Source organism: Schizosaccharomyces pombe (genome assembly GCF_000002945.2).
Source record: "Schizosaccharomyces pombe strain 972h- genome assembly, chromosome: I".
Taxonomy (NCBI): Eukaryota; Fungi; Ascomycota; class Schizosaccharomycetes; order Schizosaccharomycetales; family Schizosaccharomycetaceae; genus Schizosaccharomyces; species Schizosaccharomyces pombe.
The window spans coordinates 1,521,453-1,546,149 of NC_003424.3; the positions used below are offsets into that span (position 1 = coordinate 1,521,453).

General features: G+C 38.5%; 8 protein-coding genes, 9 long non-coding RNA genes and 1 other non-coding gene across 18 annotated transcripts; 8 read left to right on the top strand and 10 right to left on the bottom strand.

Annotated features, from left to right (window-relative positions):
* Positions 1-178: 178 nt before the first annotated feature.
* sec21 (coatomer gamma subunit Sec21) lies at positions 179-3,403 on the top strand. Its single transcript, NM_001018803.3, has 3 exons — positions 179-290; positions 335-2,385; positions 2,445-3,403. The coding sequence occupies exons 1-3, from the start codon at positions 260-262 to the stop codon at positions 3,078-3,080; spliced, it is 2,718 nt and encodes a 905-aa protein (NP_593371.1). The 5' UTR covers positions 179-259; the 3' UTR covers positions 3,081-3,403.
* On the bottom strand, positions 275-2,427 carry SPOM_SPNCRNA.2679. Its single transcript, NR_192047.1, has one exon. It is a non-coding gene; the product is annotated as a non-coding RNA (long non-coding RNA).
* On the bottom strand, positions 3,199-4,737 carry rnf13 (RING finger protein). Its single transcript, NM_001018804.3, has one exon. The coding sequence runs from the start codon at positions 4,695-4,697 to the stop codon at positions 3,579-3,581; it is 1,119 nt and encodes a 372-aa protein (NP_593372.1). The 5' UTR covers positions 4,698-4,737; the 3' UTR covers positions 3,199-3,578.
* SPOM_SPNCRNA.2680 lies at positions 4,352-4,775 on the top strand. The gene has a single exon (NR_192048.1). It is a non-coding gene; the product is annotated as a non-coding RNA (long non-coding RNA).
* A 117-nt stretch (positions 4,776-4,892) lies between these two features.
* SPOM_SPNCRNA.174 lies at positions 4,893-5,623 on the top strand. Its single transcript, NR_150599.1, has one exon. It is a non-coding gene; the product is annotated as a non-coding RNA (long non-coding RNA).
* Positions 5,624-5,635: 12 nt separating this feature from the next.
* On the bottom strand, positions 5,636-5,729 carry SPOM_SPATRNALEU.01. Its single transcript is given in 2 exon segments — positions 5,636-5,681; positions 5,692-5,729. It is a non-coding gene; the product is annotated as a tRNA-Leu (tRNA).
* Positions 5,730-5,842: 113 nt separating this feature from the next.
* SPOM_SPNCRNA.2681 lies at positions 5,843-6,140 on the top strand. Its single transcript, NR_192049.1, has one exon. It is a non-coding gene; the product is annotated as a non-coding RNA (long non-coding RNA).
* pzh1 (serine/threonine protein phosphatase Pzh1) lies at positions 6,113-8,320 on the bottom strand. Its single transcript, NM_001018805.3, has one exon. It carries the CDS (start codon positions 8,057-8,059, stop codon positions 6,512-6,514), a length of 1,548 nt encoding a protein of 515 aa, NP_593373.1. The 5' UTR covers positions 8,060-8,320; the 3' UTR covers positions 6,113-6,511.
* A 283-nt stretch (positions 8,321-8,603) lies between these two features.
* Positions 8,604-9,795, top strand: SPOM_SPAC57A7.07C (homocysteine methyltransferase). The gene has a single exon (NM_001018806.3). It carries the CDS (start codon positions 8,737-8,739, stop codon positions 9,661-9,663), a length of 927 nt encoding a protein of 308 aa, NP_593374.1. The 5' UTR covers positions 8,604-8,736; the 3' UTR covers positions 9,664-9,795.
* Positions 9,686-12,707, bottom strand: utp14 (U3 snoRNP protein Utp14). The gene is made up of 2 exons (NM_001018807.3): positions 12,433-12,707; positions 9,686-12,386 (listed from the first exon to the last, which is right to left on the bottom strand). The coding sequence occupies exons 1-2, from the start codon at positions 12,694-12,696 to the stop codon at positions 9,861-9,863; spliced, it is 2,790 nt and encodes a 929-aa protein (NP_593375.1). The 5' UTR covers positions 12,697-12,707; the 3' UTR covers positions 9,686-9,860.
* Positions 12,113-12,965, top strand: SPOM_SPNCRNA.744. The gene has a single exon (NR_151117.1). It is a non-coding gene; the product is annotated as a non-coding RNA (long non-coding RNA).
* On the bottom strand, positions 12,900-19,420 carry SPOM_SPAC57A7.05 (uncharacterized protein). The gene has a single exon (NM_001018808.3). It carries the CDS (start codon positions 17,147-17,149, stop codon positions 13,136-13,138), a length of 4,014 nt encoding a protein of 1,337 aa, NP_593376.1. The 5' UTR covers positions 17,150-19,420; the 3' UTR covers positions 12,900-13,135.
* A 1,611-nt stretch (positions 19,421-21,031) lies between these two features.
* On the bottom strand, positions 21,032-21,372 carry SPOM_SPNCRNA.2682. The gene has a single exon (NR_192050.1). It is a non-coding gene; the product is annotated as a non-coding RNA (long non-coding RNA).
* On the top strand, positions 21,334-23,769 carry pabp (major poly(A) binding protein Pabp/Pab1). The gene has a single exon (NM_001018809.3). It carries the CDS (start codon positions 21,413-21,415, stop codon positions 23,372-23,374), a length of 1,962 nt encoding a protein of 653 aa, NP_593377.1. The 5' UTR covers positions 21,334-21,412; the 3' UTR covers positions 23,375-23,769.
* On the bottom strand, positions 21,494-21,912 carry SPOM_SPNCRNA.2683. The gene has a single exon (NR_192051.1). It is a non-coding gene; the product is annotated as a non-coding RNA (long non-coding RNA).
* Positions 23,505-23,763, bottom strand: SPOM_SPNCRNA.2684. Its single transcript, NR_192052.1, has one exon. It is a non-coding gene; the product is annotated as a non-coding RNA (long non-coding RNA).
* A 101-nt stretch (positions 23,770-23,870) lies between the features above and the next one.
* On the bottom strand, positions 23,871-24,640 carry SPOM_SPAC57A7.15C (uncharacterized protein). The gene is made up of 2 exons (NM_001356018.2): positions 24,209-24,640; positions 23,871-24,156 (listed from the first exon to the last, which is right to left on the bottom strand). The coding sequence occupies exons 1-2, from the start codon at positions 24,359-24,361 to the stop codon at positions 23,896-23,898; spliced, it is 414 nt and encodes a 137-aa protein (NP_001343069.1). The 5' UTR covers positions 24,362-24,640; the 3' UTR covers positions 23,871-23,895.
* Positions 23,925-24,336, top strand: SPOM_SPNCRNA.2685. Its single transcript, NR_192053.1, has one exon. It is a non-coding gene; the product is annotated as a non-coding RNA (long non-coding RNA).
* Positions 24,641-24,697: the final 57 nt, after the last annotated feature.

The following is a 24,697-nucleotide window of genomic DNA, read 5'->3' on the forward strand; positions in this document are numbered from 1 at the left end:
GGAGAAATGTCAAAGCAATTAAACCATGTAAGTTACGAACTTTTGCAGTGTTTTATGGGCATATTTCGTTATACTGTTTAACGCTCGTAAAATACTTCAGTAATCCACTTAAGAAATATAAAATACACAACACGTTATACTTTGGTAATAATCGAAACCTCCTACTAGCTAATTATTTATCTACTACATACATCCAGTACGTTCATTTAGTTCTCTATATCTGTATTTCTGCTAAATACAAGAGACTTTTGTAAAGAAGATGAGTTATTCTAAAAAAGATGATGATGGTGGTATGTTGATTGTTTGGAATTATGAGCTGACCTTTTAACAATAGACGAATCGATATTTGCCAATGTCAATCAAGTCACAGTAACTCAAGATGCTAGGGCTTTTAATTCATCTTCCATAAGCCCTAGAAAGAGTAGACGTCTTCTTAGCAAAATCGCCTACTTGATATATACGGGAGAGCATTTCCAGGAAAAGCAAGCTACAGAACTCTTTTTTGGTATTACTAAACTTTTCCAACACAAAGACCCTAGTCTTCGCCAATTTGTTTATATTATTATCAAGGAGCTTTCCGTTGTTGCTGAAGATGTGATTATGATTACCAGTAGTATCATGAAAGACACCGCTACGGGACGTGAAACTATATACCGTCCTAATGCTATTCGCTCTTTGATTCGTGTCATTGATGCTAACACTGTCCCTGCGATTGAACGCATTTTAACTACGGGTATTGTTGACCCCATATCAGCTGTTGCCAGCGCTGCTCTTGTTTCCGCATATCATTTATATCCTGTTGCGAAAGACATTGTATCGCGTTGGAACAACGAGGTTCAAGACGCGGTCACATCTCATAATGTTGGTAGAAAAGTTGCTAGCTCTCCTTTTTTCACCTCTACCTTGGGTTACACACCAAATGCCAGCGGCATTTCTCAATATCATGCTTTAGGTCTTCTGTACCGTATTCGAAGACATGATTCGATTGCAATGAATAAGTTATTGCAGCTGCTTGTAAGCAATTTAGGAACAGTCTCAAATTCTCATGCATTTGTTATGCTTATCCGCTACATTTCTAGTCTAATGGATCAAAACACTCAATTTAGAGACCAGATGGTTCCATTTCTACATGGGTGGTTAAAAAGTAAAGGAGACATGGTAAACTTAGAAGTTGCTAGAAATATGGTCCGTCTCAAAAATATCTCAGATGATGACTTGCAACCTGTGGTTAGCGTTCTTAAAATTTTCTTGTCGTCTCACCGATCCGCTACCCGATTTTCAGCTATTCGTACGCTTAACGAGTTAGCCATGACACGTCCACACTTAGTACATTCCTGCAATCTTAATATCGAGTCTTTAATTACCGACGTGAATCGCTCCATTGCCACCTACGCTATCACAACACTTCTAAAGACTGGTAATGATGAGTCTGTCGACCGTTTGATGAAACAGATTGTTACCTTTATGTCCGATATTTCAGATAATTTCAAAATTATCGTCGTTGATGCCATTCGTTCTTTATGTCTAAAATTTCCTCGCAAGCAAGATTCAATGCTTACCTTTCTTAGTAATATACTTTGCGATGAAGGTGGTTATGAATTTAAACGTGCTGCCGTTGATGCTATTTCTGACATGATTAAATACATTCCGGAATCTAAAGAACGAGCCCTTGCCGAGTTATGTGAATTTATAGAGGATTGTGAATATCCTAAGATTGCGGTACGGATTTTATCTATTCTCGGCGAAGAAGGTCCTAAAGCCTCAGAACCAACGAGATTTATCCGCTATATTTACAATCGGATTATGCTTGAGAATGCCATCGTACGTTCCGCTGCCGTTAGCGCTTTGACCAAATTTGGATTGAATGCGGAAGATAAATTTGTCCAACGGAGTGTTAAGGTTATTCTCACAAGGTGTTTGGAAGATGCTGATGACGAGGTTCGTGATCGTGCTGCTTTTAGTGTAAAGGCGCTTGAGGATAGAGATGCATTTTTGCCAGTGGTTAAATCTGATAAAATTCCCTCATTACCTGCTTTAGAGCGTAGCCTTGTTATATATATTTCTGAAAGGAAGTTCGGACAAGGCTTTGATATCAAATCTGTGCCCGTACTATCTCAAGAAGAGATTGATGCTGAGAATTTGAGAATCAAAAAGGCCACGACAGAGGTAGAGTTTACAGAGGTTACTCCTGCTGAGGACCAAAATGCTCTTGCCAGTTCTAACATTGAAACCGAGTTTTTAAACGCATTAGAATCCGTTTCAGAATTTAATGAATATGGCCCAGTACTGAAATCATCGCCGTCACCTATTGAGCTCACTGAGCAGGAAACTGAATTTGTTGTTAAGGTCGTTAAGCATGTGTTCAAAGACCATCTTGTGGTTCAGGTAAGTATTCTTTGTTGATATTTAATTTTATAATTACAGCTGATTACTAATGCTTTTAGTTTCAACTTCATAACACTCTGTCCGAAGTTATCCTAGAAAATGCTGTCGTGGTTTCTACTCCTTCTACTGACGACCTTGTGGAAGAATGTGTCGTCCCAGCTGCCATCGTTTCAGGAGAACCAGTTTCTATCTTTGTCAGTTTTAAATTTAATGACTCGGTTCCTTACCCTCTTACTACCCTTACTAACACTCTTCAATTTACTACGAAAGAAATCGACATCCATACTGGTGAACCAGAAGAAGAGGGTTACGAAGATGAGTACAAAATTGATGACTTGGATGTCTCGGCCGGTGATTTTATTTCTCCTGCATACGAATCGAACTTTGATGGTCTTTTTGATAGTCTTGAACATGAAGCTTCTGAAGTTTACGTACTCAGTCTGCTAGATTCGTTTAGAAGCACATGCTCACGAGTAGCTGAGTTACTTCAAATGCAACCTCTCGAGGGCACAGAGAATCCTACTGACAAGCCAGTGCATGTTATGAAACTCTCCGGTAAACTTGTTAACGGAGAAAAGGTACTTGCATTGGTGAAGATGGCTCACTCAAAAGATGGCGAAGGTATTACAATTAAAGTAATAGCTCGGGGTGAGAGTGACAGCTCTGTTGAGTTGGTAGTTGGAGGAATTGCATAGATCGTGTAGATTCTGCATGGATACTTTCATTTTTACTTGAATTATATAATTTAGTAAGTACAATACAGGCATTTCTTACATTTTGGAAATACTAAAATTTAATATTGAGCCAAAATGGAACAACAAAGGACAAGTAAATAGTAATGAGAGTTAAAATATGAACTTTTTTAACTATCCTTAACGTCAATGGCATGCAAAAGCTTTTTTCATAAAAAGTGTCGATAAATTAACAAATTTGAGCAACAATCTGGATTAAATGCATAAAAACTTAAGCAGTTAATATTAAGTCATTTTGATCCGTAATATCCAACCACCGAACAAACGAATAAAACAAAGAAGGGTAACATCATTAAAGTAATACAGAAACTAAAATATAGTATAAACAAATAAAGCTTGTATGAAAACATGGGTCGTTAGCAAATATACATGGCTGAAACGGGAAATAGGAAAATGTGGCACGAATAAGTCAAAGTAGGACATTAGGTGTATCTTCAAGGATTAGAATGGCTTGGGTGGTGGAACTTCGGTATTACAGGTTGGACAAGCATGTCGATAATCAACGATCCATTTCGCAATACATGGACGATGGAACTCATGTTTACAGGGTAAAGCAACAACCTTGTCTCCCTTCGTAAAGGACTCCAAACAAATGACACATTCGACACCAAAAGTCGCTCGGCGAGTAGACTCATCCATAAGAGGGACAAGTTCTCCATTTTGGGTTGAATTCTCAATTTCTTCCTCTTCACTGTAAAAACCTTCACGAGAAATTGTACGAGAAGGGAGATCTTCAATAAATCGTCTGGTTTTAGATTTTGTTCGATATGTACGAATAAATTTACGAATGGCTAAGGCTTGCACAGTAATTAACATAATAATGGAAGGAGAGAAGCAAAGTAGGAAGGGCCAAAACATATCACCCAGTTCCTCCGGTTTTGCATATAATTTCAGTGGCTGACGATATGAATGCAGTAAGTCAGACCATAACAAATTATAAGAACTAGTAGAGACAAACAATGATGGAATATGAACTTTTGACTCGTCCACTTTATCGGGGGCAACCATATAATGTAAGCGAAATGAGGAAGGTGATCGATTGTCACCAACTATAACCCCTTTAAATCCGAGCCTTTGGGCTTCCAATGCTTTATCAAAATAGGTACACTTGCCTCTTTGAACCAAGAGAAAATCCAATATTGCTTCATCCTTTGACTCGCCCCCATCATCCTTTTGTACTCGAGCAGAAGGCTTGGAGGAATATGATTTTTGCTCTATATACTCAATGTCATAGTCGATTATATCATTTTCGTAAAAGTAGGAAGCGTCAGTATCGTTTCTGTTTGGGCATCCGGACATATCCTCTTGGAAGTTAGAAGGTAGATAAAGATTAATCACAGTGGTAGCTGAAGCGTTCGTAAAATGTTTACCAAATACTGCCTGTCGTGACCATAGAGTGACATTACGGTCCGGCAGCTGAATGGCAACATCTGTACTGGCCGCAAATCGCTTAGGAATAAATATGTTATCTAACACTCCAAGATCTAAGGCAATTACCTCTAGAAGAATGATATAACTAATGGATGCTAGAATACAAACTATTATTTGATAATACGACATATTAATAATTTACAGAAGGCGTGAAGAGTGGAGGAAGAACGGATACCGCAAGGTGAAGCCGCTTAGTTATATAGCACCTGTATAACGATAACTACAGAGTCACCAAAAAAGGTATGCGTAAGCTATTTTGAGATATTTTATTTTATTTTAAAACCCTTTTCACTAGTAGTTGCCAGGATTATTCAATTGATTAGTAACATTGTCAGCATTAAGGCAAGTTGCAGTGTTCAACAAAAGGAAATCCGATATTTGCGAGGGATAAAAAAAATTAATACAATTTATTCCCAATCAACTTATTTTAAAGACGAAACAGTCAGTAGAAAACAAGCTCTCTTGAAAGATACTTTGTATCTGATCAAAAGAGGTAAATACTTATATAATATTGAAAAGTATCATTGTACTGTATAAAGTTATATAATAAGAACTTAAGATATTTAGCTATATAATATTGTAAACATAAGTCGAGCATTCTCTTGCTCGTTAGATTTCTTATATTATTCAGTTTCAGCAGCTTAAAAACAACATCCTCTATCTTTAAAACAACTTTTAAAAAAGAAGAAAATTCTCTTTATATCTTTGCATAGTATCATACATGGATTATCAGGCATGACAATGAATCTGATAATCGATTATATTTCTACATTGAATCTAAAAAAAAAATTAAAAAAAATTCATTTTACCCTTTACTACGTAGGGTCATTTGTTTTTCCAGTCACAATGGGTCTTTAAATAAGCCAAAATCAAGACATTCTTCTTTTCTTTAATGGTTATGAAAGTCGAAGCACCATGTACCGTTATGTCTCATTACAATTAACTCTGCTTTAGTAGTGTCAAACAGTGTAAATAATTGAAATAAAACGGTTTCTGCATAACATTGAAAGTATAAACTGACAGCTTGCTTTTTCTCAATTCCATTAACATGATATAAAAAATTATATTGACGAAGGTGGGGTTCGAACCCACGCCCACATACGTAGACTAGCAATTGCTTTCACCTGAAGCTAGCGCCATAGACCACTCGGCCACTTCGCCATAACTACTGAATTTTAGAAATTTAGTGTATATATTACTAAACACTTTGAAAGAGCCATTAAACTGTAATCTTTAGAGATTATGTGTGCCTTTATTTAATATATCTGAATTCGTTACTATTCTTCGAATGATTCATTGAACCTTGAAATAATGTGATAAAATATCTTGATTGAACGAAAAAGCTGACACAAACAAAACAACGCAGGAGATTTATCAAAGAACTGCCTACTTGGCAGCATTATGCAACAAAAGTAGCTTACTCATTATACAATAAGGAAACCAAAATACTTATCACAAATGGATCATGGAAAGAAGTACTTAAGTACGATACCACATTCAACTTTAGTTTTCAAAGTGTTGTTTTAAGCCCATCGTATGGGAGATTAGTAATTGATAGAAGATTTACAAAGAAATGGATACATTTTCGCTTTAAATTTATTTAATGCTAATAATAATACTATAATAATTGTTTATTTCCTCCTCATGTAAATTTTTTACCTACTCTTTCGATGTTCAGCAGGTGTCGGTTAGCAAAAATAAAAAGCAAGTTAACTGTCACTATATGGAAATGATTGTGTTTTTATTAAAAGAAACAGAAACTTATACTAAACGTGTCAGGATGGAATTGCCCTCGAACCGATAAAGTGAACCAAGGACTTGATCCATCACCATAGTGACTATAACATAATAACAGATAATACTCATTTAAGAGAATAAAATAGTGTCCCAATAAAACCGCTAGATAATTTCAAATGGAGACCAAAATAGAAAAAATAGAATGCTTACACGCTTTGGGTAACCTGCTCAGCAGGGGGAGATTGATAAATAGCCATACCACTACGCTTGCTCTTTTTTAATTCTCGTCGAATTGCTGCCTGGTCGAGAGGCTTTATAAGTTCAAAGGAACAAAGCAGCTCTGAATTAACACTCATCACGGCCCCCCAATTATCAAATTCCCCACAGTAATTAGGGGCAGAAAACACCGTACATAAAGTTCTGTCATTAAAAAATTCATAACCGTCTTCAACAACCATGTGAGCACGACAGATTAAATCAAAGTCGTGCTTGGCCAAAAATTGCCGGATAACGTTTTTGTTGAAAACAAAAGAAACACCTCGTTCATTATCTTCCCAATCGTTTTCAGTATCAGCAGGATCTGACCATAACAAATCATTCAGCAATCCATAGTCAGGAACGTCAGTAGGACGAGGAATCTCCCGTATGTCATCCATATGACTTAACGATGGAGAAAGACCACCATGAACGCAAAAAATTTTACCGGCTACAACGGACGCAATGGGTAAGCAATTAAAGGTGTTTATGAAAGTCTTCCAAATTTTGATATTGCAACGTCTTTTACACTCATCGTAAAAACCGTAAACGCGAGTGATATTAGCGCATTCATGATTGCCCCGTAGCAAGAAAAAGTTTTCTGGATATCTGATCTTGTACAAAAAGAGCAAGAGGATGGTTTCAAGACTCTGCTTACCACGATCGACATAATCGCCTAAGAATAAATAATTAGAGCTCGGAGGAAACCCACACATTTCAAACAGTCGAATTAAATCGGAATATTGACCATGAACGTCACCAACGATTTTCACCGGCGGGGTCAATTCTAAAAGTGTCGGCTGCGAAAGAAATATTTCTCGTACGGCCATACAAATGCTGGTAATTTCAGCATTCTTTAGACACACACTTTTACTACTTTTTCGAGAATAGCCAACATGGATCAATCTTTGAATCATTTCATCTACGTTAAGGCTAACAACTGTTTCAGGATCATCAGGATCCGTAGAAGAAATTGCCGAATTAGGGATAATTACGGGCCCCTGCTGATCTTGTGGATACACAGGACCATTATGCTCAGAAGCTGAATCAAAGTTGGAGCCAATTGGGCCAGAGCTGGTTGGTGAGGTAGGTGATGTTGGAGAAACGGCATAAGAAGAAGAAGAAGAATGATGATGATGATGCTGGGAAGCGGCCGTAGAGGGACTAAGCATGGCAGGCTGGTTAGAAGGATGCGGCGACGTCGGAGATTGAGAAGAATTTCCCGAATCCTCCTGTTGATGCTTTTGCAACACAGCCGGAGATGTAGCTAATATCCCAGGAGAAGGAGGAGGAGGAAGGCTTGGTGGTGTTTCGGGATACCGGTGACGACTATGGGTTGTATCAGTAGACGTTCGGCGATCATGATTCGAGTCTTTGCCCTTCCCCAGGACTGTTTTCAGAGACTTTAAAGACTTAATGGATCCTTGAGTGTCTGACCGAGAAAAGGATGGGTAGGAATCGAGCTTGCTGTCGGCGTGTTTACTGCTCCCCTGTCCCATTGTATTTCAATTAATGGTAGATTCCGGGAAACTATTCCACTTTGTTCTATTTTTATTTTCTTTTTTACTTCAAAATCGAGACTTCGTTGCTTGCATTTAGTGCCAAAATTAAAAGGTTTCCCAATTGTACCTAGATTTTTTCTATTTTTCGATATTTTCCGTAAATTAGTAGATTTTCTCTTCTTCAAGTAATCCTGGTCTATAAAAATGTTTTGCTTTGCTGACAAAACACAATCGTTTAAAAATTTGTAAGGTCGTGGTGAAGAATGGGTTAACAAGTGATGGGAAGTGTAGTATAAATCTGATAGACGTAGTAGCCCGTTCCATCTTACTCGAGAACTGAACTCGCTGGGTCCATCTAGTGTGGTGCAACGATGATGGCGCACTTACTGTATAATAACTGCAGTGTATTCCAAAGTAAAATAAAAGGCGCAATTGATCCACGTAAATTAACGTTAAATTAAATATGGAAAAATTTCGCGTTACGTTATATACTAGTCTGATTCTTACTCAAATGTTTTTGTTTTGGGTCGATTGGGTTTCTGATTGTGCGATATTCTCTAAACTGTTGTAATATCCATCAAAAGGCAGTTACATCTGTTAATACTAGTGTATAACCTGAGATACCATTTTTGCTGTTCGTTGAACTATTTTTCCCAATTTTTGAGTTTTCCAAAATGCTTATGTTAGACGGTGGCTCTACTGCCATTCTTCCAAAGCTTCCTGAAAGTATATCTGAGTCTAGATTATGGACCTCTGAAGCACTGGTGCGTTATCCAGAGATCGTTGTTAAGCATCATGAAGAATTTTTAAAAGTTTGCGACATTATTAGTACTTTCACTTATCAACTGGATGCTTCTATCTACGACGAAAAGGTAGAAGGTGTACCATTAAAACAGGTTTACGCAAACAGCATTGGGTTACCTGTTTATGCTAGAGAACATTTGGGTTTGCCCAACAAATATATTGCTTTATGTCTCGGAAGTCATGCTGCTACTATTCCTGGATGTATGGAATACAAAATGATTTATGATAAACCCACCGATTTTGAAATGCTATACAATTTTCATAAAAACAGAATTGAAGCCATTCAAGCATCTAATCCTAAAGCTTTCGAAAAAATTGACTTCATTGCATTTGAAAGCCTTCCTCACGTGACTGAAGCAGAAGTAGTATGCCAACTCATTCAAGATATGAAAGGTTGGTCTAAGCGTTGCTGGATCACCTGTACGTGCCCTGAGCGCAGCACTATTGAACGAGTATCGTCCATTATCTCCAAGATACTGAGCATCAATCATGACTCTATATGGGGCATCGGTGTTAATTGCTTTCACCTCAGTTTACTCGAACCCATCGCAAAAATGCTATCCAGTCTTTTACCATCCAACATAACTGCTATTTTGTACCCTGACGGCCGCGGGTTGTATCAAAATCCAGACGGTACTTTTTCACCTGGCTCAACAGATCATCCTGCCCCTTCACCTGAAGAATGGTCAACTATAACGGCTAAATACTCAAATCTACATAATGGAAACCTGATACTCGGTGGATGCTGTGAAACAAATTATAATCACTTATCTTTACTCCGGGAGAAAACGAAGTAAATTATAACCATTTTAATTAATTTTCCTCATGATATTAATATATTTGTATTGAATTAATTTTTTTCTTGTTTAAAGTATTTACCTCAAAATATATATTTCTTCCCAATATCCCAAAATCCATTACAAATGTATCTAATCTACTGCAAAAGATATCAATCTAATAACAAAAATCCAAAACTCAATGTACATATAAGAATCTAATTAGGTGCCTTAATAGGATTAATGACTTTACCACGTTTGGTAACAACTCTGGGAGCAACAGCCTTATGATGTGAAGCTCGAGTAGTCCATTCTGGTCCCATAGGCAAGTTAAGAGATCGTTCATACTGTTCTCGTGATTCAAATGGGAACGGAACACTATCAGCAGTAAGCTTAGCAGCTTTCTTGTTGCGTTTTTCATTAATAATCACATGCTTTAGCTTAGAATCCTTCCGCTTTGACGGATCTAGTCCAGCAATTTTTTTAACCTTAGGCTTAGTCTTTCTTTGTTTTACGCCAACACCTCCCCATGAACCCCAACCGGGCAAACTATGATCTTCTTCTTTCGGTGCATCCTCTTGAACCCAGTCTTCTTTATCCTTTTCAAATTCAGCGACAACATCGTCGCCAGCAAATGCTTTAGCAACAAGCTCTCTCTGCTTAATTGACAAACGACCTTTGGTTGGCTTTAACATAGGTACCGAAACATCAACATCCGATTCCGCTTCCGACGCTGATTCAAAAGCCTTTTCTTCAAAAATTAAATCAGGCTGAACTTTAGGTTCTTCGACAAGTTCTTGAAGGGAGGCAACTTTGTCCATTTTTAACTTGTGATTCTTTTTGTCTGCCTTAGAGCTGTTTTTATCCAACTTTTTGGCAGAAGAGGTCCTTTGGTCAGGTACTTGCAACCATGGATTAGTTTCCTCAGTTGCTTCTAATGGTGATTCCTTTTTTTTTCGAGCTTCGGCCTTCTTTTGTCCTTCCTTCATTTCCGGTTTGTTGACTTTCAGCACCGCTGAATCAGAAACAAAGGGATTTTTCCTTGATGGCAAAGATAATTTTGCAGCTTCTTCGGAAGGCTTAAATGAACGACGGCCTGTATTATTCCCTATTAATACTCCAGGAACCCCGTCCTCTCCTTTTTGAGATGTATCATCTTCATTGGGTACTCCTGCGAGTTCGTCTTCGAATGCTTGCATTTCATCTTGCACTAAAGCCTTTTGTCGATTGGACGCATCACGCATAAATTTCATGCCCAGTACACCTTTTAACTTTGGTTCCTCTTCATTTCGTATTTTTTCAAAAGCGGTTGACACCTGTTCATTTGTGTCATAATCGCTATCCGAGAACTCAGAAACATCTTCTCCATCCATTTCAGATATCTCTTTACCATGGATACGTTGCATAAGCTCGTCTCCTTTCCGTATTTGCTCATTGACTGCTTCACGGGTTCCTTCACCATGTGACGCCCTTTCAAGCATTTTACGGGTCCAAGAGCTTGTGTTTTTGTGACGTTGAGTCATTCTTTCCAAAGCACGAGCTTCTTCAGATTTAATCCGTTCATTCTCAAGATCCTCTTCACTCTTAGGAATTAAAGCCATTTCTTTTTCTTTACGATTCTTTCTGATCTTCCTGTAAGTTTTGCTTTTTATTTTAGCAACACGTTTGGCCTTTCTTTCCTCACGGAACATTAGCTCTCGCATAAATCGAAGCTGACGAGTTCTTTCAGCAACTTCTTCAACAGAAAGTTTATTTAAGGCTAATTCTTCTTGTTTTTTCAGCGCTGATTCATTTTCAAGACCTGCATCTAGTAAAGCCTGGTGCATCTTTCTCTCAGATTCAGTCCTAGGCTCAAAGCTAGAGGCCAGTCCATTATTACTAGGGACAGGGCGAGCTGTTTCATTCATGGGGAAAATGAGCTGATCAGACTTGCGATTATCAGCCACGATAGGCTTCCATTTTTCTAAATCGTTTTTTGTTTGTTCATAGGCAGCCTGTCTTTCTAACCGATCCTGTATGGACTTGGCCAAAGGAGCATCTAATTTCTTAGAGGAAATGGAGGAGGACTCACTAACTAGTGGTTTTAGGGATACTTTTAACTGCTCATTCATCGGTATAGAATCAAGCAAATCAGTTATGTCAATAGTTTTCTCGGAAGAACCAATTAAATTATACTCTGACTCTTTGTTGGTTTCATGAGGATCATATTTAACCTTTTTAATTGATATTTCCTCAATTGAATCATTATCATCAGACGATAACACTGATTCTGCATCAGCTTCATCTTTTTTTCGTTTTTGGTTTAGAGAAACAATATAATTCCTTAAATTATCCAGCTTCGAATCAGAGTTTTCGCCATCATCATGATCACTATCGGAGCTTTCTATTTCAGATTCCGAGTCAGATTCATTCATATTATCAGCGGAGTCTGTAAGTTCTGATTCCGAGTCGTTAGAGCTCGAGGCATCACTTTCCAATAAATTCTCCTTATCCGTTGCATGGTCATTGTTGCCAATCCATGGAGGACGGATAGTAGAAGCAGTGTTAGACTCATTTTTTTCGGGTTGGTCATTATCCAACAAGGTATCCAAATCAACAAGTTCGTTTTCGTCAATGCTGCTACCAACACTTCCCTCGTTTTCCAACTTATCAGAATTTACAGAATCATCAGAATCGTCTTCTTCATTTAATGATATTTCCTTCGTATTATTTAAATTTTTATGATCCTTATTACTCTTGCCACTCTAAAAATGTGTTAGTTGAACGAGCAAAATCATTGAAAATATTTACCTTGGAAGCATTGAAGGACCAATCTGCAAATCTTTTTTCATCTTCTTCATCAAAGGCTTCATCACTATCAATTTCTTCATCATCTTCTGAGTTTACGCCAAAACTGTAGCCTTGTTCATCGTTGTCTTCTAGTTCTTCAGAATCAAAACCAGCGGACTCTTCTTCATAAGAATGTAAAATCTTATTTTCTAATTGTTTTTTTCCTTTTCTTTGATGTTTTCCCTGCGGTTGTGGCAATGTATTAACTTTTCCTTTCCTAGCCATGATGCTGGCTTATGGTAAAAATTCTTCCTCACTTCGAAGTAGGGACTAAAATACCTTACACCAGTTTAAACTGAATAAATAATTTCAACTAGTTTCAAAAGTAAAAAAAATGAATCAAATTTTTAGTAATCTGATTCTTTTTCATTGTTCGTCGATTTATGTTGCAGTCATACTAATAGTCATATACATTACGCCTTCTAACATATGGATAACTTCTTACAATATTTCCAATATTAAACTCAAGGTTTTGAAATTATTAAGCTAAGCATTTCATTCAGAACATAATTTTATACACAACTCAGTCGTAAAAAAATAAGGGACGTAGTAAGAGAGAAATGAAATTTTGGAGAAAAATACTGAACCAATGTGAATCTAAATAGCGGCAGCAAAAACGAAAACGAATAAAACATAAAAAATCGACATAAGAACAATTTTGATACTAGACTAAGTCATGAGGAGATTTTCTCTGATCGGGGCTATTAGTTGGATGACAAGTATACAAATACTCGTCGTCAAAATGGAATGGCCATTTGTCAATTTCAAATATTTCTCCACATAAAGATTTAGTTATAAACATGATACGGTCAATGTGATTCACAACAGCGTAAGCGATTGTACAACCAACAGCAAAGTTTAAGTACTGCATATTGTTAAGCAATTCGTACTCCATCGCCTTGGGAATAGGGACAGGGGCATCGTTTAAGCCTGGTGGCAGGAACACGTCTCCGCTGGTTGTAAAAAATCTATCGACCAACGGTGAAGGAACCACTTGTGGAAGCGGATTTCCGGTTTGCAGGGCATTAGAAGACATATATAATACGGCAAGCTGATCCGCTACAAACTTGTGATCTAACCATCCTACACGGTAAAGCAATGCAAACAACCATCGATCTTCCAGAGTCGTTATGGTTGTCATCAATGAATTCAGCAGGTCAACCAATTCAAGTTGCGTTTTGCACAAAAGTTGGTATTTTTCCATAGGCCATCTTCCCTTGAAGCTTGGCTCGAAGTTTACCATATTTAATCTTCCGATTAAACTTTGTATGGTATTCGACAAATTGAGCACCTTACTCTGAATATCTGGATCAATGTGATTATGTACAGGCCTTCTTGCGAAATTTGAAATCTCACAATGAATTGATCCAATGTCAATTAAGGTATTGCCAATATTTTTTCTAACAGCGTATTTGGCTGTACGAGGTTGTGGAAGAAAGGAAAAAATAAAAGCAACTGTAATTCCAGCAGCTACTGTCAAAAACCGACGATAAGCAACATCCCAACCAATTCCAAGTGTTACTACACCAGGCTCATGATTAGATTTCCAAGAGTACGTTACAGTTAATGCTGCGGTTACACAGAAGATCACAGCAGGCATTGGAGTTAATATTACAAAATGAACTCTGATAAACTGAATAAATGGAATGGCTGCTCCCCAGACAGCAGCTAAGCCATAGGCATTACCCAAACCATGCCCAGAACCTGTGTACCAAATCACCATACCGAGAATTGCACCAAAAAAAGTTCCAAAAATTCTCATCAGGTAGCCATACACAGTATCTGCAGTGAATCTTTGCAGACTCATGATAGCCAAGATGACTGCCCATAGACCTCGATTTCTATAATACCATCCTGCGCTGCTTCTGCAAAAAGCAGGTATAGTGCAGATAACGGCCAGCGTACCGACTTTTAGTACAAAAACGTTCATTGGGCGGAAGATAGATTTAAAGAATTTGGTTAATCTGTAACCACAAATATGATACAGAGAGGAAGGATGATCAGCATCAGGATCTCTAGGTTGTGTGCTAGATTGATTCATATCTTTGTCTACATCATTGTGGATATTTTCATCATAATCACCTTGATGTCCTGTCAGCTGCGATAATAAAGATCTTCTTATAGACCTTAAAGGCCACCACAATCGCCGGATAGGACGCCGCTCTTCCAGATCTATAACCGTTTCTAGAATTTGTAATATACCACGCACTGCTTGCATCAAATGTGACTCATAATAATATACAACGAAAAGTGACCTAAGTGAATGCATATAGAACTGCTGAACGTCTTGATTTTGGAATAGCGATTCGTAAGGCTTTCGCACATCAAAGCACTTCTCTCTTTCATATTCGTGAAGTGCTTGTGACAAATGATCATAATGGAGTTTGATGAGTTTTAGACGATCTCTTCCAGCAGCTTTTTGATCACGTTTACTAAAAATTTTTTTTATACGATCATGATTTAATTCCACAAGCCACGCGTTCAGAGCATCCAATGAATAAATAGCTTGATCAAATAAGTCTCCTGAAGAGTTTTTTAAAATAGAAAGCAGAGAGTCTAAAAATTGTGGTTTGTTAAACGGCAATCTGCTCTCCAATGCTAAATATTGCTGTGCCTCTAGAACTCCAACAGGTTTATAGCTCTTTTTTCTTTTCTTGTAAAACTTTCCCAAAGAAGAAGGAAGATGAAGACGACTCTTATGACTTCGAAGACTTGGTGACTGTGGTTCCAATAAATCTCCGTTACGCTTAGTAGTTGAAGTCTTAGCGGCCAATGGTGCTTCGCTGTTATTAGAGCCTGTCCTAACATGGCTGCGTCCGCGTTGAACGATATCATTGAAGGATGCTGTAGATGCATTGCTAGGGGACGCATATCCGACCGTTCGAAAGTTATTATTGACCGGAACATTTAGCTGTTTGCTAGCGAGTCTACGAATCTCCTCACCATTCCTTTCACTATCTTGAGTAGTGGCATTTACGGGTGCCAGACCGAAATAAGAGACTCGGTCACTTTCAGAAGAGTTCCTACCCGATGATGTTCTTGCAGAAGCGGCAGACAAGGCTGGCGTGTTTAACCAAGAAGATACGGTAGCCTCCCCAGCTTTCTGGATTGTTTCGTCATCGTATATTTGCATATTATGATCGATCAGTCTTTGAAAATAAGAAAAAGCGGAAAGCCGAAGAATTGTTTTCTTAAAGATTCTTTGAATTGAGACCAAATCCTCACCCTTCAAACGACCATACGAAAATTCCATGTCCAGGAACAGTTCAGTCGATTTCATCTTTGATAACAGATTTTTTAAATTTGCAATTTCATTTTCTAGAGATGAAAAAGAAGCCCAATGACTCGATGCAGGAGAATGTGATAACATCTCAGTCTGCCGTTTTAGAAAAGAGCTTGTATCTTCTGTAAGCTTACAAAGCATAGTATTGTAAGCATGGTTACAGGTTTCAGGTAAAATAAATAGAGTACAACCAATAGTAATGCCTGTTTGAACACAATTGGGAACGATAAAAAACAAGCCAATGCGAGGATAAAAGTAAGGGTACATTGGCCCCATGTTTGCACTGACAGCAGTGCAGATAATTGAAAAAACGCATGGAAAATTGAGAGGAGGGTATTTCATTTTGAGTCTTATGAATAAAGCAACCGCTGAAAACTCAAAGAGTGCCCAGATGATCGAGGGCAAAGGACGAACAAAGTAGCCTTGGAAAACTGCTTCCCTAATACAATAATTAAAGCCTTGGGATGGATCTGGACATACGAAACCCTCGGAGACAGCCTGTGCCAAAGATGCCTCTCGAGATGGAGAACCCCGAGCAACAGTTGCCAACTTGGCAGCAAGAACAGTCCAAGCATAGGCGCTAAAAAGGAGAAGAAATTGAAACAAAGTTTTCCACAACATTGGCGCAATGGGCTCCATTGCGGGAACGAGAATAGAAGTGATCACGACAAAAAAGCTCGACATACCAAGCACTCGATTGGTGTGCCGAGCGAGAACAAGGAGAAAAGCAATCCATGAGTTTATGGCAGCACGAATGACAGGTTTCAAGCCTTTTCTATTAAGATTTTTTGGGATAAACTGCAAAGAAGGAGGTAAATTCCAGGCATCGGGATTTTTAAGATAGCGATACTTACGTTTTAAGTTGCTTTTTGAGAAAAATGAAGGCTTTCGCCGAGGGGAAGGATCGTCAAGGGACTTTTTTTCATTAGAAGGTATTTGAAATTGGAGGTGCGTAGAATGTTGTGAGGATTGAGAGGAAGAGGAGGAGGAGGAGGAGGATGGGTTTTGAGAATGGGAAGGTTGCTGAGGAATGTCGCGGGCATTATCTTTTTCGAAGAACGAGTGATTAAATGAAGGAGATGGTTCATCGGCGATTTCAAACGTCACTGGATTAGCGGAGGACTGTGATTGATTGAGAGGAGACTGATTGTGGGCATTGGAAACGGAATGAGAGGATTGAAAATGCGTGCTTGACTCAGTGGGTTGGCGAATGGCGGGAAACGAACCCTTTTGAATTTTGAGTGGTGGAAGAGAAACGCGGTTTGATTCAATTTTCACATGGCGGGAACCAGAGGCGGTAGAGGAATTGTTAGAGGAAGAGGATTCGGTAGAGGACGTGTTCGACAACTGAGCATTTGCACGATCAAGGTTACTAGGCGCACCTGAAGTCGGCATGGTACAGTAGTGTAAGAGAAAACCACATGCAGGATATGAGACGGACAGAGTTGACCGACAGCTAAAAGAAAAGGGATTCTAAAAAACCAAGCTTCCGAGCTAGCGAGCAAGCCACGGATATGAAAAGTGTAAAAAGAATCAAAGAAGAAGGAGGAGGAGAGCAGAAAGGAAACAAAAGTCAAATTGAAGAGAAAAAAAAAACAATTAGACTGAAAAGAGGCACACCCTCAAAGTGAGGAGTGATGGATGCTGAACGAAAAGAAAAAAAAAATTACAATATAGACAACACAATTTAAACTGTGGAATCAACAATGATGATACAGGAACGCACCAAAAATTTTGAAACACAAACAGAAATAGAACAGAAGCCGAAACCGGAGTTGAGAGAAGAAGAAGGTGAACGAACTCCGGAAGACCAAACCAAACCAAAAAATAAAAGAAGGTAAAGATGAGTCAGTGTCAAAGGGAGACGCCAAGTTAGCAAATGCCAATGTTTATATAACCAAAGTGAGGAATTGGAAAATAAACAGAAAACCGGAAAGGGCGGCTTTACTAAAAAGACTTAAAAGATGATAAAGTTGGATAAAACCAAAGTCAAAACACTTTGCTACAATAAAACAATTTCTGTTTTGGTGGATGATGTCGCAAGAGATGTTTCATACGACAACACTAATTAGGTGGCAGCATAAAGTGGTGGTACCCCTCCAAAACAAAACAACAAAAGAAAAATAAGATTTTAAATTTGAAACCGTGTTTCCAACCCTCGACATACAAAAAAAATAATTTTGTATGACAGAGAGGAGCGACGAAATGAAAAGTGGGGGAGAAGAGCAATCAAATAATTCCTCAATGCCTTGACGTATGTAGACTTTTTGGTAGCACAGACGAATGCGCAAACTAGAAAGCAGTGAAACGAAAAAGTAAATTAAACAAAAAGAAAACAGAAGCAAGTTAATGAAAAACAAAAAAAAGCGACAGTAAAAAAATTCAAGAAAAAGCGGTGAATGAATTTTGGATGAAAAGCTATGACATCCTTGTATGGGGTAAGGTCTCGATACGCAATAAACAAGATTTTGCAAACCTCTAGAGAAATACGACGATGCCGAGACAAACGACAAGATCAATCAAAAAACCGATATAAATAAAGAGCAATTGATGCAGAAACAAAGAGAAAAATTGAGTTTCTGAGAATTGGGAAATGAAAACCCGTTGTAGGTGGATATGATGTGGCGACCAAATTGCCTATGTATATACTACACACGTGCTAATGAAGTCGTTGGTAGGAGTGTAAAAGAGGTAAATAGTACAGTACAGTGCAGAAGAAGTATAGTGTAATATAGTGTAATTACAGTGTAATGCAGTGTACTTCAATACAGTGAATGAGAGAAGCGTACAGTAAAGGAAGGCAATGAGATAAACAAAGGACAAGAACCCACAATATCAGTGTTAAACGTCGGACGAAACGAGCGAAAACAGAGACGAAAATTCGTTGTTATTGTGAGACACGTGCTTTAGCTTGGGAAGACGTGCTGAAATGCTTCTGGTAGAGTAAATGAAATAGCAGAGGGAAGAGATCGACAAAGAAGTGGTGTCGAGGTAGCAGAATCCTTTCGTACAGTGTAAAAAAGATAAAGAAAAATAAAAAAAAAGGAAGAATGAATGGGGGAATTCAATCTAATGGCTCGATTACTTAAGAAAAGATGAGCAAAAGAGAAATGATGGAATGGGCAAGTATACGCAAGTTTAGTTTGGTGTTGCTTTTTTCTTTAATATTGGATTGGATTTAAAAAAAAAATAAAAAAAATAGGGAATTGTTTATCATTTAAGAGGGAAACAAGCTAAGACTACGTAATATCGACGTTGAATCTCGCAAATAAAATTAACGACAGGTAACGAATCGATGGAACTACGCAAACAGACAATAATGCGGCGCGTGGTAGTTGGTTCTTAGGTTTCTAACTCTGAGGGTGTAGGCGCGTTCTTTAATAGGAAAAATTGGAGATGGGTCACTTGACAGTGTTCTAGAAGTGGGGGTTTCACCCCAAGCGCCCAAGGTAGAGATTATCATGGTGTAAGGGCAAGGGCACAAGGAGTCGAGAATTTTATCAATGAAATATTGGGTCAAAAAATTTTCGTCTCTTTCAGATACTCGATGAAGATGGAATGCTCGATAAACTAAGAGACACGACTAGGCAGACCCTCCACGATGTCTAAGTGTACAATATGGTAAGAGAGTAGAGGACGTAGTGTTTGATCAGCATGTCTATTGACGGAGAATCGGACATGCCCAATTTGAAAATAGGGTTGCAGGAAAAAGTGGCTTGAGGAGATGTAACGAGAAAAAAAGATTTGGCGATGATGGAGAGAGATGGAAAATATAAGAGATGAATGACAAGAGGGGATCTTGCAGCACTGTAGTTAAAAGAAGGAGGGTTTAATGATTTTTGGTTGTAATTGAACAGATGTAGTGAATATGAATAAAAATACAAACCATGTATATAGTCTATTTTTCAATACTCTACTATTTTTTCCCTTTTTACTTTGCTTGTATCATTACAAAGTGATATAGTTCGTATACTTGAAAATTATTGAGAGTTTGGTACGATTGGTTGAGACATTGCCTCAAAAAAGCGCAACACTTTCAATTCCAATACCGATTCGAGCGCTACTTTTTTTTTTATTATTATTAGTGACTCATTACTCACAAGTAACTAAGGTACTAGTACGGAAACCCTTCTTCCTCTTCCCTAACCCACTTTTCCATTCGGCCACTTTTGGCTCTCGCTTCTGCCCATTTCGTTTTCTCCTGTCCTTTTCCTTTTTATCTACCCTTTTTCGGTTATATATATCCGCCATTGCTTACTGAGACAGTTTTTTTTTTTTTTTTTTTTTTTTTTTTAACCGCTTATAAATTGCTCGTCCTCATTTTCTTTTTCTCCCATAATCTATCTCCTGCTATCTTTTACACTTGCCATCACGCTCGGCTCTTACCCATACCTTTACGTCCATGGAAGGGTTATTGGGGTGCCTTGGATAGCGCTAAACTTCCTCATGATTTCCTATCCCCTCGTCCCCCCAACTTTGTCACTCACTTCCATTTTTACATCATCTGCGCTTACTGTCCCCATATACGATAAAGGGCGCTTGTGTCGCCCATGCAAATCCATATTCGACACATTCAAGCTTAAATTTCCGTACTGCGCAAAGTTGTCGTCGCTTTTCGATATGCTGTAAATAGCGTAAGCACGGTAAAATGTGTTAAATTGAGTTTCAAGATTTTGGCGATGAGAGAGATGCGAAATGCGACATAACGAGTTATAAGAGGAAAACAAGGCAAAAAAATAAATAATAGCGTACTCAATGTCGTCTCATGATCATAATCGTATATGTAAACAACTTGGTTTTATGTATCTCGTTCCAACACTGTTTCGATAGTCTTTTTCAGTTATAGTCTAGTTACAAAAAAAGAGAGAAAAGAAAAGAAATCAAAACAAAACAAAATTAAAAGCAATTGCAATAAAAATTTCCAACTTATTCTCTACCACCCAATTGATTTTTTATACACACATTCATAATCTTTCTACGATTTATCTGTTTGTTCAATTGAACCATATGCATAGTCAAGTTCCTATAATACTCTGTCGTCCTGCCAACATAAAATTTCACATACATTGTCCCGTAAAATTCCACTCTTTGTTTTGCTTTTATGACACGTCTATCCTAATCCCTGTGCTTTCTTTGTTCGGAATTTCACCTCCTTTTACTCTTTTGCCTACCATTTGTGCGTGTCTCAAATAACCTATTTAGTGTGCCGATATCACATACCAAATCTATTCCTTATACTGTAGTTGTAGAAACTCATTTATTAAAGTATATTTACGACATTTCGTTGAGATTCCTTGTTTGTTTTGGTAGAAAGGAAATCCCCATCTCATCGAAATTTTCCCCAAAATTTAAACAAGCACTCTTGCACTGCAATTCCATATTTTTTCCTTCCAAAAATTTTTTCGCCTTTTCCTTTGTTTTCTTTTGCCTTTTCTTTTATGGTAATTCTTTGATTTCTGCCTTACTTTACGTAGTGTACTCACATTTTATTTATTAAGTTGGGTTTTCTTTCGGAGTTCAAGATACCGGAGTACAGTGCTGTGATTTAAATTTTCGCCCACCACACATTCCTTCCTTCGCAAACCACAAAACCTATAAATTTAAAAAAATCTCGAAAAATATCATAAAAGCCCAAGTTTTTAAAATTCTGAAAACGCCATGCCTTCCACGGATCTTAAGAAGCAAGCTGATGCCGCCGTTGAGAGCGATGTAAATACCAACAACGAGGCTGTTGAGTCTTCTACCAAGGAGGAGTCTTCCAACACTCCTTCCACCGAAACTCAACCCGAGAAGAAGGCAGAGGAGCCTGAAGCCGCTGCCGAACCCTCCGAGTCTACCTCTACCCCTACTAATGCTAGTTCGGTTGCCACTCCCTCTGGCACTGCTCCCACCAGTGCTTCCTTGTACGTTGGTGAGCTCGATCCCTCCGTCACTGAGGCTATGCTTTTTGAGCTGTTTAACAGTATTGGACCCGTTGCAAGTATTCGTGTTTGCCGTGATGCCGTTACTCGCCGTTCTTTGGGTTATGCCTATGTCAACTTCCACAATATGGAAGATGGTGAGAAGGCCTTGGATGAGCTTAACTATACTCTCATCAAAGGACGTCCTTGCCGCATCATGTGGTCTCAACGTGACCCATCCTTGCGTAAAATGGGTACTGGTAACGTTTTCATCAAAAACTTGGATCCTGCCATCGACAACAAGGCTTTACACGACACTTTCTCCGCCTTTGGTAAGATTTTGTCCTGCAAGGTTGCTGTTGATGAGTTAGGTAATGCTAAAGGTTACGGTTTTGTGCATTTTGACTCGGTCGAGTCTGCCAATGCTGCTATCGAGCATGTCAATGGCATGCTTTTGAACGACAAAAAGGTTTATGTCGGTCATCATGTTAGCCGCCGTGAGCGTCAATCCAAGGTTGAGGCTTTGAAGGCAAACTTTACCAACGTCTACATTAAGAACCTTGACACCGAAATTACCGAACAAGAGTTCTCCGACCTCTTTGGTCAATTCGGTGAGATCACCTCTCTCTCTCTTGTCAAGGATCAGAATGACAAACCTCGTGGTTTTGGTTTCGTCAACTATGCCAACCACGAATGTGCTCAAAAGGCCGTTGATGAGCTCAACGACAAGGAGTACAAGGGTAAGAAGCTTTATGTTGGTCGTGCTCAAAAGAAGCATGAGCGCGAAGAGGAGCTTCGTAAGCGTTATGAACAAATGAAGCTTGAGAAGATGAACAAATATCAAGGTGTCAATTTGTTCATTAAAAACTTGCAGGACGAGGTTGACGATGAGCGTCTTAAGGCTGAATTTTCTGCCTTTGGAACCATCACTTCTGCCAAGATCATGACCGATGAGCAAGGCAAGTCTAAGGGTTTCGGTTTCGTTTGCTACACCACTCCTGAGGAGGCCAACAAGGCTGTTACTGAGATGAACCAGCGTATGCTTGCTGGTAAGCCCCTTTACGTTGCTTTGGCTCAACGTAAGGAGGTTCGCCGTAGTCAGTTGGAGGCTCAAATCCAGGCGCGTAACCAATTCCGTTTACAACAACAAGTTGCCGCTGCTGCCGGCATTCCCGCTGTTCAATATGGTGCCACTGGTCCTCTTATTTACGGTCCTGGTGGTTATCCTATTCCTGCTGCCGTCAATGGTCGTGGTATGCCTATGGTTCCTGGACATAATGGCCCTATGCCTATGTATCCTGGCATGCCCACTCAGTTCCCTGCTGGAGGTCCCGCCCCTGGCTATCCCGGTATGAACGCTCGCGGTCCCGTCCCCGCTCAAGGCCGTCCTATGATGATGCCTGGTTCCGTTCCTTCTGCTGGTCCTGCTGAAGCTGAAGCTGTTCCCGCAGTCCCTGGCATGCCTGAAAGATTCACGGCTGCTGATTTGGCTGCCGTTCCAGAGGAAAGCAGGAAGCAGGTCCTTGGTGAGCTTCTTTACCCTAAGGTTTTCGTTCGTGAGGAAAAACTCTCTGGTAAAATTACCGGTATGTTGTTGGAGATGCCTAATTCCGAGTTATTGGAGTTACTTGAGGATGACTCCGCTCTTAATGAAAGAGTCAACGAAGCTATTGGGGTTTTGCAAGAATTCGTTGATCAAGAGCCTGGCTTCACTGAGTAGTGAATGACATTTCTATGAAAGTTTTCACTATTGGAAGAAATAAGGGTTAAGCCTGTTGGAAATTTAGTATAGTTTATTTACTTTTATCTTGACGAATGGGTGTTTATTCGTTTCACAGGGATATTATTTTGCATTTTATGTTTTTTTTTCGAGGACCTTTGTTCCACTTAGCCTATAGTTTCTTGAAATGCAAAATCCGGTTGGATAATTTATATTGAATTGATATATTGCTTCACAGGCGAGTCGTTTTGTTTATTACTGTAAATCAGTAGAAATCTTTCAAGTTAAGATTAGATTTCAGTAGATTATTGAATGCTTTGCTTTTTTTGGGTTAATTTTAGATACTAATATCTATGGCGCTTTGAGTTTTGACAAATTTGATAATATTGTGTTTCATCATGTAGTTTGCTTTTGAAAACATGTACTTGTGGGAGAGCCAGTATTTATAGTCCAGTCATTTTTACTAGTCGGTACTTAAATAATAATGTCACAAATATTTGTAAATGTTCAACACGTTTTATTTATTCCACTAAAATGTAAACAAGGTTTTCACATTGAGTTTTTAAACGTTCAGATGACCAATGAGCATTCCAAACCAAGATATTAATATCTAGATGTTTTAGGAATGTGAGAATACTATCAGGGTCATCACACCGAAGAGCTTTAGAAGGATGAGAAACATAACTTTCTAATCGGGAGGTATGTTTTGAAAGCAAAGTAGAACGGGAAGCAAGGAAAAGATCGTAGTCACTCCATTTTTTAATATCCTCTTCACTAGTGGTCTAATAAAAGTTAATAATCAAATAATTAGCAAATTATGTTTAACATATTTACCTCATCCACTAGAATCATAACTTTCTTTCTTGATTTTGATTCACTTTTTGCTTCTTGGTCCCGAACCAGATCCTTAAATAGAACGTAAAGTGTTGTTCCTATTCCAATTGCAAGTGTTGCTTTCTGAAACCAACTCGTGGTGGAATAAAACATGAGGAATTAGGTAAAATTAAAAAAATTCGTTCCCTATTCTGGAAATGTAAAAAATTGATAAACAGTAACTATTTGTAACAACGTAGTAATTCCAATACACAGTGATAAAATGCCTTTAAATCAGATAATCGGTGCTGGATTTATAAATACCTGCTGAGAACTATTTTATAAAATAATTAGCTTTTCAAATTCTACAAACCAAACTGGTTCTTAAACATAAGCAGTTATTTATTTACAATGGAAAAAAAGGAACTTTGAACATGTAGGTGGAGGTGCCATGTATCAGTATTGACACGCAATCAAATTTTGAAGCATACTTCTTTTTTTATGATTGAG